Raw genomic sequence first — 12,605 nt, 5'->3', positions numbered from 1 at the left:
ACTCGGCCTCATAAGTATTCAGCCATTCGGCCTCAACTGCTCGACCTTCCATGGCCTTAGATACTTTAGCCAAATATGGCATTAAGTCTTCAACCATTAAACTATTCGACCATTTGGCCTCATAGTGCAGATGACAGGATCATGCACACAACTCACTTGGCCAATTGAGAGCTTACCGTTCGGGCCACCTCACAAAACTCAGGGAATGTTATCCGAAAAATCCTAGTCCAAACCAAGGTTATAAAAGTTCTCAGTGAACTGTCACTCTCGTCTAGAAAACCCAAGGAATGTTATCTGGAAAACTCCTGGTCCAAATCGAGGTGATAAAAGTTCTCAGCGAACTGTCACTCTCGTCTAGGAAACCTAGGGAATGTTATCCAAAAAACTCCTGGTCCAAACCAAGGTGATAAAAGTTCTCAGTGAACTATCACTCTCGTCTAGAAAACCCAGGGAATGTTATCCGAAAAACTCATGTTCCAAACCGTGGTGATAAAAGTTCTCAGCGAACTATCACTCTCGTATACAAAACTCAAGGATCGTTATCCGAAAAACTCCTGGTCTAAACCCGAGCAACAAAGTCTCATTCAGAAAACCCAGGGAACGCTATCCAAAAAACTCCTAGTCCAAACTAAGGTGATAAAAGTTCTCAGCGAACCTAAGGAACGTTATCTGAAAAATCCTAGTCTAAAATCGAGTGGCAACGTCTCGTCGACAAAACCCAGGAAATGTTGTCCAACAAACTCCAGGTCCTAAACCGAGCGGTGGGGAACGTTCTCAGTGAACTCTCGCTCTCAACCAAGAAACGGAAGAATCATTTTCAATGAATTCCTAGTCTAAAACCGACCATTGAGGAACCTTCTTAGAATGTTATTTGTAACACCTAAATAATTTAAAGGGTATTACTGGTAGTAAAGACTAAATTAATTTAATATCTGATTTAAACAATCAAACTTTATTTCAATCCTTCCAAAGTACAATTTTCAAACTTACAAACTTTAAATAATATAGTCTTTACCACTTAACATAAATTCGAAATTAAACTTATAAGTCTTACACAACATATTTTTTTTCAATGCAAATTTATTCTATTTACAAAAATCCCTGAAAGTTTTTCCCGCATCTCTCTCATCATCTCTAAGCTTTTTCAACCGCATCTGCAACATTATCTGCTCACATATAACATGAGTTATATGATCATAGCACAAACAAATAAGGGTAAGCCAACCATGTCATATCATCATTAAACTTACTTACAATATAAATGTTTCAATCATGTATTTCTATAATTTATAAATACCATTATCCCGATGTCATTAATTCATAATTTTTTTTTCTCTTTAAAATCATCTTTCCCATTTTCAAAACCTTACAAGTATACCATGCTTACTCACGAAGCCTTATGGTCAGACCGCTCTCTGCCTGCTTCCTTAAGCCTTACCTGTATACTATGTCTTACTTTCTGAAGCCTTATGGTCAGACCTCTCTCTGTCTGCTTCTATAAGACTTACGAATCATATGTTTATGTCAAAGCCTTATGGTCAGACCACTTTCTGCCTGCTTCCATAAACCTCGGGTGTTACTTTGTTCATATCAAGCTCTCATGATATAAACCGAACATCCTACTCCCAGTAGTAAACATCATTTCATAAGTAATGATTTCTCATATCCAATCCAACATTTCATAAAATCAACAAATCATACCCTCTTATCCACCTAACTCAATCATGTTCATTCTTTAATTATAAATTGACAATAACCCGTTTTGATGTAAATACCCAAAATAAAGTAAACATATTACCAGATATCATACTTCATATTATAAACTCATTTTTTTTAAAACGAGTATAACTCAACATATTTTCACCAATCAAAGGTCGCAGAACAGCCAAAATACATCAACATGTCTTAGGAACTACATATTAAAGTTTGGGCTCAATGTAGCGGTAAATGAAATATATATGAAGTTTTTACCATGATAACTTTATGCATCTTCAATCAACTTGTTTTATTTTATTTTCATCCTAGTAGAGATCTTTCTTTATCCCAATTGGTCACCGGAGAGGACCCAGATGTCTGAACGCATCAAACTCACCTTCGACGCCAGCACATATGACTAGTCACAACTGACTAGACCAGGCCAGGGCTGCTCTATGATCAGGGATGTGCCAACTCAGGTTTTTAAGGTTCTCTATCCTACCAACAAGGAAAGGCCCTCAATAATTAACAATTAATTTATTTAAATTATCTACCCTCTTCTCTTATGCTCTAAATCTAAAATGCCTAATTTTAATATTTTCACTTCCTCTCACAGCAATCTCAAACAGTACCTGTACATCTATTTAATACCCATATACAAGCTATTACATAACCCTTACTCCAGACCTTCCAACAAGATCAATTTCAGCCAACAAACTTATTTAAAACAGATTAAATTCATCACGTCACAACATGTACAATTTTACAGTTTCAGTTATAACCTCCAATATAATAAAAGTCATAAAACAGTTTCACAAGAGCACACCAGTTCAACATTCATATGCATATATTTTATAAAATAAATTCATACAAAAATAATTAGCTCTCTTTACCATCAAAATAATCTTAATAAAAAAATTCAAGGGAAACAAGAAGTTGAATCTGGAAGAGCCGGTTAGACAACTTCTCATCCTTCCAGAAAGAAGCAATAAAAAAAATAGATAAAACAATAAAATTTCTGGGGAAACAAAAAGTTGAATCTGGCAGAGCCGGTTAGACAACTTCTCATCCTTCCAAAAATACAATATAAATAAGAAATGAAAGGTATGGGGAAACAAGAAGTTGAATCTGGCAGAGCCGGTTAGACAACTTCTAATCCTTCCAAAAATACAATGTAATTAAATAATAAGAACAATAACAGGTCTGGGGAAATAAGAAGTTGAATCTGACAGAACCGGTTAGACAACTTCTAATCCTTCCAAAACTAAAACGAATAAGGAAAACAATAAAAAGTATGGGGAAACAAGAAGTTGAATCTGGCAGAGCCGGTTAGACAACTTCTAATCCATCCAAAAATACAAAAATAAACAACTAATAACATACAAATGGCATAACATAATCAACATCATATTTTACAACTATCACACTTGGATCTAAACACAGAAGCATGTTCTCATTCAAAATTCAAGATCATACAGAAACAAGATACTTCATATTCAAAATTTAAGATTAGACAAGAGCAAAATATTGCATATTCAAGACTCAAGATAATACAAAACGAAATACTCAAGGTTAGCTCCCCTTACCTCTATTACAGACTTAATCTCCTCGTTCCCCGAAAACTTCTAGAATGTCCCCTTTGCAACTAGAATTTCTTCCAACTCTCTTCTCTCAAATTTTTTTTAAGTTTTTGGTGTAAATTTTCAGCCTCCCCCTTGGCTATTTATAGCAAAAAAAATTTACTATTCATTTTAGCTATTCATTTTTTTATTCATTTTACTATTACAAAAATAATTTTATATTTGCAATTTGATGAATTCTGATCTCAAAGCTACGTGGAACACTTATCCCTTCCAAAATTTTTTTTTTTTACTATTCACAATTTACTATTTACTATTCACTATTTATTTATTTTTTTTTTTAATCTAGTATCTGACTTACAAATATTTTCAAGGATCTTACATTATTACGATCACCTTCTTGTGTATTTTGCAGTTCACCAGATAGTAGAGCAGCTATAGCTCACCAGGGACACCTCTTAATATAAATATCCCATTTTGGGCTTCAAATGTCCAATCAAATAACAAGCGGTTTCGCTTGATTGGTCATCCGACTTTATAGCTTAAACTAGCTTGTGCAGATAGCAGAATCCTAGGGTTTACTGCTCGGACTAGTAAAAAGTTTCAAAGAGAACTTGTAGTGCCTCCGCTCAACATAGGAATAAGTTCCAAGAGAACTTTTATCACTCACCGCTCGGTTCAGCCTTGCCAGGTTCCAATAACTTTTCATTATAGAAATAAATTATAAAATATTAAAGCGTTTACTTTATTTAACGCATATTTTTGTGAGTAAAAATATCTCGCACAGGAAGGTTTAGTCAGATAACATGATCTTAGCATCTACTACTCAACATGGGAAAAAATTCTAAAAAGAGCTCCCATTAGTAGCCACTCGGCCTAGAGTCCTTCGTTCGGACCAGAGAAGAGCAATGACTTAAAGCACATTACGACCTCTCTCAAGCTCATATAAGTCCTATAATAACCTTGACTAAAGTCAAACGGTTAACTCGGACTTGGGAGGCATATGTATGATATATAGTAGACCGAACGGTTAAGTCTCAAGACTGTTCGGTCTATCCGCTACATCAACAATGGTCGGCCAGGTTAAATGATTTTATTGATGTTGGATCATAATGGGGCCAGCGTTTAAGTTATTATTGGGCAAATAATCCAGTAGATGATAAAATAATAATAGAATGATTAAAAGATATTAATTAAAGATATCTGATCAAAGACACTAATAAGTTGTTTTTGAGTAACTAACCGAATCTAAATAATCTGTTTTTATTTTATTGGATCTGTGTTAGTTTAGCATCCGGATGACTTATAAATATAAGATCAAAGCCAAAAGTCAAATACATTTTACTATACCTCAAATATTCAATTGTGATAAAGAATTAACTAAACTACACCTAGGTTCAACCCTACCAATATCCCTAAAAAAAGAATAACTTTTTACGTACAATAACAACCATACACAATTATTATATAATTACACAGTGGAGTTGTGTTTTTATTTTATGGAGGAACCAGTTTTGAGACTTTCAAAGGTTGGAGTACTTGTCATGTTTCCGTGGGTGTATAGACAATTTCAGCCGTGCGTTAGTAGTATATAAGGTAATTTTGAAATTAAATTTATAGCAATATTTTCTTTCTTTTAATTATTAGTGATCTACAGTTTTTTATAAATATACTTTTTCAGAAAACATAAGCAGGTATTATTTTATTTGTTTATAGTATTTATATAATTACAATTTTTATGTAAAAATTTAATTAGAAATTATTTAAAAATGATAATATTACATATTTTAATATATTATAAAATATCTCTAAAATATTTAAAGATAATATCTTATAAAATAATAATTTATTATCAGATTTTATTATATATTTCAAAGATATTATGATATAATAATTAATTATCTAATATCTTTAAAATATTATGATATAATATAATATCTCATTATCTTTAAAATAACAAAATTTGTTTAATATATTTATTTATTCATGATATATGGAACGTATAAATATAATATCTGACTAAAGGAAATATTTGGTCAACATTCAACTGAGACTCAACTTTAATCATAGATATATTTCTCATCTATTATTACTCTAATATTGATCCAAGTAAATCTTCCTTCTATTTCCCTTTGAAACTTGGGATTCTTTACCAATAAACAATAACACATCGATCAGATAAATAACATAAATAAGAAAGATGCTTATACATTTATTAAAAAATGCCACGAATATTAGAAGTGTGATCTATTCAACAAAAGAATTACATATAATTGTTACTTTTTGACTCTTCACTGTACATATTCACACAGTTCAGCAATCAATTATTTTATTAAATGGATGAAGGTAGACTCTTTATCAATCATCACGGCACAACAAAAGCACTACAAGAAAAATCAATTTTACCTACTATACTAAAAAATGTCAAGTAACACAAAATTCATAGGTAATCTTCAAAGACAAAAAAACCTATATGTAAATTCATTATAGATAATCATTACATATGGATTTACAAATTTATAAATAATTATATACAAATTAGTGATTACATATAGATAAATTTGTGTATAATTAGTTTGTAAGTAATATTTGTAAGTAATATGTACAAATAAATTAATAGGTAATTCACAACTTCAAATTTTACAAATTTTCAAGACATTTAATTTTAACAAAGTAACAAGGGTGATAATTAATTAAGATAAGTATTATCAAAACATAAGGAAAATTGTTCAAACGCAATAAAATTATCAATCACTGAAATATATTTCATGAAGGTTGTTCTCATGCAAAATAAAATGTATCATTTTCACATTTTATTTTAGGAAGATGTGACAATTATGATAGTACAAATAAAATAATACAAAAGGATAACAAGTTAGCTTTTCATCCTAGTACAACTGATTTAAAGTATTCAATATATTATTGACCTGTACTATTACTATACATGTGTTTTTTTCCAGACAATATCATTTTAAGTTAACTACAAAAAACAAAACTTTAAAACCACTATATTTTGTAATTTATGAAACTTTGGACATCACATTTTTCATGTTGGATTTAAGATACAAACGACTACAACACTAGTTGAATAAGGATAATTGCATTTAAATCAACCTTAACTGCAAACCCAACTTTCCTCATATGAACATATATGTCAAACTAAATTTTTGAAACAAATATTTAAATAAAAATTATAAATTAGCCACAAAGGACAGAGATTGAGAACAGTTTATAATTATGTTTTTGACTGAATTAAGTTACAAATGACAAAGATTGGAAAAGGATAATTGGTCGCAAAGCATATTTCAAACAAGTGAGAACATGAAACACAACCATGATACACAAATAATTGTATATAAAATTAAAGGCTATGTTTTAGATTCTAAACTTCCACTTTAGAGTTGGAATTAGTCCATCATCAAGTGCTGAAGAGGATGAAGTGGTTGTGTGAAAAATAGAAGGATTAATAATGAGTTGAAAAATGACGATGAAGTTAGAGTTGATATAATTCAGTGTAGACGATGGTGGAAAATTATGAAATTAAAAGTTCAAAAATAAAAAATATATTTAATTATAAAATTAATATATGTTAACTCACATTTTGCACGTTTAATGACATTTTGGTGTTCAGGAAGAAGAAAAAGTTCTTCCTCCAATATGCATCTATTGACGCCTTTACCAATGCATTATTCACTTTAATATTATTTCATGGATATCTACAAGAAAAAGGCCAAATCGGATACGGAAAGAAAGTAAGAATAGATGATTGTGTCACAAAAATTTCAAATCTTTCTTTAAATTTTGTTTCTTTAATTCAAATTTAAATTCTTTGAAATGAAGAATGAATTAGAAAAATGAAGAGAGATATATCTTATCATTCAGTTGATGAAAATAATATATTTTGAAAAGTCTCACGTTACTTTTTGAATTTTTTACTAGAATTTCTATTCGGTTTTCATTTTTTAAGTAGTTTCAATTAATATTTTTTTAATATGTAATAAATAAGTCATTTTGTTAATTTTGTTAATCAATTTTGAATAATTTAGCTGATGTGTTCACTTATCTACTTTTAAGTGATTGGTTTCTTTGTCTTAATATTTAAAGATTAATTGGTTTCTTCTTTCATTGAAAAAGGAATGTTTCTTTTCTAAACTTGCTAATTGTTAAAATTCATAGATTTTTTTTATTAATTACTCCTACTAGTTTCAACTCTTTTCACAATTTCTGTTTTTAGTTTACTCTCTTGAAATTTTGAAATTGGATGATATTTTTCACTATTGTGAGTTTTGTAGGTTTAGGTAGTATGAAATGAGCCCTTTACTTAGTTGAAGCCCTCTCCGTTCTCGATACTTGACATTTTTGAAAGATTTTCAATTTTCTCCTAATTCCTACATTGTACCTTTGTGTCTTCTGATTTAGTATATTATCCATTTTTTCTAGAAATGCAACACCGAATCACCTACCATATCAAACTCACCTCAATTACCGTCAACCTTTGATCATTGATGAGTGCTAAATGTATGTTGAAAATCTCGTCCCCTAAATCTCTAGCTTTGTTGGTCTTATTTTAGTCTTTTGTTGGTCTTCAAAACCCTAATTAACCATGGTCACTATGCAACAAATCTCTAATTCTTATGTTAACTAAATTGTGCAATTAACCAATATTCAATTCCACATAATAAAATAATCAACATCATCATGTTCATTGTACACCATCGTTAACGTTTACACAATGTTAACTATTTGAGTCACATTTTCAAAAAAAAAAAGAATCCAATTGAGACTATTTAAAATCGAATTGAAATGATAGTATTCATTCCCAGTAGTAAAAAATATATAGATGTTACTGTATGATCACTGGTCAGCCAAGGATCAAGCAGACCATTCAACAAGGAAATGATCGACCGATTTAGAATAGTCAATAATGACAATTAATCTGAGCAATAATAGCTACTAATGAACGATTAATGAAAATAATAGTCATTGATTGACAATTAATAGCAATAATGTCATTTATTGATAGTAAATAAGTTTGACCTAATGGTAAACTCAATATAATATATGTCTGGTAAAATGGGCAGGAAGGGAGACTCTGATTACTCTTTCTTATTATAGGACTTATTTGAGTAAATGACAACTCTGAATCCTTTGGGTTAAGATTTTCAACCCCTAATATACATGTGTTATTCTACGTGTAAACAGGACAAATATTTAAGTGCAACACAATTTGTTACGTGAAAAAAAAATTAACACCATTAAGAATTTAAAATCATTAATTTTGAAAATAAAAAGCCCAAACATATTTCGAACATGAACAATTTACAATTATATATCAGCCTTTCTATTTTTATAGAAAACTAAACTTGTACGTGTTTCTTTCTCTTTTATTTCTTAGAAGTTAATTTGTACTTTCTCGTTAATCTTGCTTAAGCTTTCACATAGTCATGTGTTTGCAAACTTCTTTATTTCTAATTTGGATCACCACCGCAATCCATTTTATATGTTCTAAATATCTAGAGATGTTATTTGATAGAAGCCAGGAGGAAACTAAAAAACTAAAATATTTCATAATAATAATAATGTTCTTTGCTTAAGATTTTCAAACATAGCCCAAAGAAATACCCAAATTCGTAAGGCTAACTTTCACATAAGAAAATAATTAACAAGTTACTTAATAATAACAACTCATGGAAGTTCAGAAATGAAAGTCACTGTTTAAAAAAAGTAACAATGGGTGTGGGTAAGAAAAAAAAGAAAATAAAATAAAAAGTTTTCCCTCCAAAAATATATCATAAAAGAGAAAACGTGTCCAAATTCCCTAACCAAACGTATAAACAAACATGTGAATGAATGAATCCTTGAAGGGTGCAGACAGGGAGAAGCTCCGATCAGCCGCGGCTGGGGACGGGTGGGGGGACGGGAGGGACGTTGACAGCGGCGCGGAGGATGGAGAGGAAGCCGGCCGGCTGGGTGGAGTCGCGGTCGTCGAGGAAGAGGTCCTCGGGAACTCTGAATGCGGCGTGGGCGGCGACGAGGGCGATGGAGACGGTGAAGGCGGTGACGAGGAGGGAGCCAAGGGGGGTGAGGAAGAGGAGGAAGAAGGAAGCGGCGGCGAGGAGAGAGAGCGTCTCGAAATCCGTGAAGGTACGGCCGAAGAGGCGGAGGGGGCGGTCGGTGGGGCGGAGGAGATAGAGAAAGAGCCAGGAGGCGAGGAGGGAGACGAGGAGCACCAGGGAGAAGGGGCTGGTTAGGAGCGACACCGCCAGGATCAGCGAAACCACCACGTAGTAGTTCACGCGGAAGTACGAGACATTGTGCCGCACGCGCAGCGTCGCCTCCGAGAATGACATCGGCTTCGCCAGCGCCGAGCGGTCCATGAGCTCCGGCCAGGGACGGCGATGCGAGAGGCTGTGACGGAGGGAGTCCGAGAAGTAGGATATGATGGCGCGGACTGCGGGTTGCGGTGGCTGCTGTTCCTCGGTGGTGGCGGTGGTAGTGATGGTGGATTGAGGATTTGAGACGGGGAGAACCTGTGGGGTGGGTGTAGGAGCTGCCATGTTGAAGAATATGAGAAAAAACAGTGAAGCAATGATTTCGATGAAAGGAAATGAAAATATGAAAAAGGAAGAAAAGAAAAGTGAATTATGGACTTGTTTGTTTTTGGCTATTCTAATTTGGCTACCTTCATTCCTATTCTAGAATTATTACTATAAAATACTACAAATCGTTTATTTTTAACCCAATTTTAATTATAATATCCTCTCCACTTTACACTTTTTTCTATTTTTCTTGTTTTCACCATAGTTCGACAATTGTACTTCATACAGACTCAGCTATGCTCATGATATTATATCATTTTTCATATATTTTTTATGTTGTCTTTACCTTTCTCAGACTTTCTATTCAAGCAAATATAGGTTCGAGTAATGTTTAATAAAACTTATATAACTTTTTTATTTTTTAATTATATTTTATATAACTTAAATTAATTTCATTTTTATAATTAAATACTAAGTTAATGTTGGAAATTTGAAGACATTTTATTGATATAAAAAAATATTTTTTTCTTAGTACTTTAATCTTATACTTGAATTTAAGGTAGTTTAGTTTTAAGATTTTCATCACGCTTTCTTACAATACTCGTTTTAAATTTAGACCAATATCACTTCAATTTGATAGAAATTATCAAAGGACGTGCTTGGTTTGTTCACTGTCCAGTTTCAATGGTTGAATTGAATAGGGTGTATAAGTGTAGCCACTATTAGTTTTGTAATTCAAGCTTTAATGTTTTGTTAGTTTTGTTAGTTAAATACCGTTTTACTGTTGTATGTTACATATATAAACATTCTGTAACTCTTTGTTAATATAGTTTTTCTCTATTACATTTCTTTCACAATCATTGTTACATCTTCTCTGCTTATCTCATTTCTGCTACCAGTTTCTCTGGATCATCTTTTCTGCTATCAGTAGTATCAGAGCTTTGGTCGAGGAAGGGCCTAAGGTGAATCGTGGGTTAATCCGGGTACAGTGCGGTTGTACCACGTGAGTTTGAAAGATCAAAGAAAGAAGTTCTTTGGGCAGGAAAGAAGAAGGATCATGGCTGATTTTTCTATGACAAATCTCCCCGTTCTCACAGATAAAAATTGGAGCAGGTGGAGTACATAGATGCGAGTTTTGTTTTGAGTTCAAGACGTCATCAGTGTGGTTGAAGGACAGGATTCTGCGGTTGATTTCCACAGTTCAGAGGATCAGAAGGAGATGCATCGAAAGAAAGATGATAAAGCTTTACTGATAATTCACCAATGGACGACACACATTTTGAAAAAATCCAAAATGCGAATACAGCAAGGGAAGCGTGAATATCTTGGTCCGTTGTCATGCTGGAGGGGAGAAGATTAAGAAAGTAAGATTGCAAACACTGAGAAGACAGTATAAATTGCTACAAATGGAGGACAATGACAAGGTCAGTGAGTATTTCAATAGAATTTTGTGTCTTACCAATCAAATGAAAGGTTGTGGTGAAAAGCTCACTGATTTAATGATAATGGAGAAAATAATGAGATCATTACCTAGACAGTTTGATTTCATTGTTGTTGCAATCGAAGAATCTAAAGATCTTACAGAGTTAAAGATCGAAGAACTTTAGAGTTCTTTAGAGGCTCATGAGATGAGACTTTTGGACAGAGATCCTATCAAAGCTGATGAGCAAGCGTTGAAGGTCCAACACTTCAGAGGAGAAGGAAAGAAGAAGTATAAGAATTGGAAAGGCAAGTCTGCTACACAAAAGAAATGGAAGAATAATGACAATTCAGATGATCATGAAGAAAAAAGTGAGTCATCTGAGAGAAAAAGTGGTTCAAGGAAGAACTATAAGAAGAAAGACAAGAGGAATATAGAATGTTTCTCCTGTCATAAGATGGGACATTTTGCTTCTGAATGTTACTCGAATAAGGATAAACAGCACAAGAAAGAGTATAATAAAGAGGTTCATCTTGTCAAGGAAGAATCTGACTCAGAACCATTAATTCTGATGGTTACAACGTTTCCAGAAGATTCACCATCGTTGAATAAATCTTGGTATTTAGATTCAGGATGTTCAAATCACATGACATGTAATAGAGAGTGGTTGATTAATCTGGATGAATCTAAGAAAAGCAAGGTAAGATTTGCAGATAACAGCACATTAAGAGTAGAAGGAATTGGAAATGTTACTATAAAGAAAAAAGATGGATTGCACGGGACTATAGAAAATGTTCTGTTTGTGCCAGAAATGAAGTGCAACTTACTGAGTTTGGGTCAATTGATAGAAAAGGGCTTTACAGTGATCATGGGAAACAACAATCAAGTGGAAGTGTTTGATAAAAACAAAAATTTGATTTGAGAAGTAAAATCTCGAAGAACCGCACGTTTCAAGTCTGTATGGATATGGTTGAAAACTTACAGTGTTTGTCTACGGTAAAGGAAGATGAGAACTGGAAATGGCATTTGAGGTTCGGGCATCTCAACTTTCAAGATTTACAGAAGCTAAGTAAGAAAAATATGGTTTTTGGACTGCTAGGTATTATTCTACCAGAGAAATCGTGTGAATTATGCATTGTTGGGAAGCAAACGAGAAGACTGTTTCAAGCACAATTGGAAATGAGATCCAAAGAACGACTTGAAGTTTTACACTCAGATATATGTGGACCTCTAGAAGTGCCAACGCTGGCTGGAAATAGATATTTTTATCACTTTCATTGACGAATATAGTAGAATGATATGGGTTTATCTCATCAAATTGAAAAGTGAAGCTCTTGAGATGTTTAGAAGATTCAAGGTCAGCGTAGAAAG

At 32.8% G+C, this 12,605-nt stretch overlaps 1 protein-coding gene across 1 annotated transcript; it reads right to left on the bottom strand.

Moving 5' to 3' along the window:
* Positions 1-9,044: 9,044 nt before the first annotated feature.
* On the bottom strand, positions 9,045-9,955 carry LOC108327308 (PRA1 family protein B4). The gene has a single exon (XM_017561026.2). The coding sequence runs from the start codon at positions 9,830-9,832 to the stop codon at positions 9,164-9,166; it is 669 nt and encodes a 222-aa protein (XP_017416515.1). The 5' UTR covers positions 9,833-9,955; the 3' UTR covers positions 9,045-9,163.
* Positions 9,956-12,605: the final 2,650 nt, after the last annotated feature.

Source organism: Vigna angularis, chromosome 2, assembly GCF_016808095.1.
Source record: "Vigna angularis cultivar LongXiaoDou No.4 chromosome 2, ASM1680809v1, whole genome shotgun sequence".
Lineage (NCBI taxonomy): Eukaryota > Viridiplantae > Streptophyta > Magnoliopsida > Fabales > Fabaceae > Vigna > Vigna angularis.
This window is presented reverse-complemented; position numbering and strand designations above follow the sequence as displayed.

Bases quoted from the DNA above. Each gene is read 5' to 3' on its own strand.
- LOC108327308 (XM_017561026.2), bottom strand. From the start codon at position 9,832: ATGGCAGCTCCTACACCCACCCCACAGGTTCTCCCCGTCTCAAATCCT.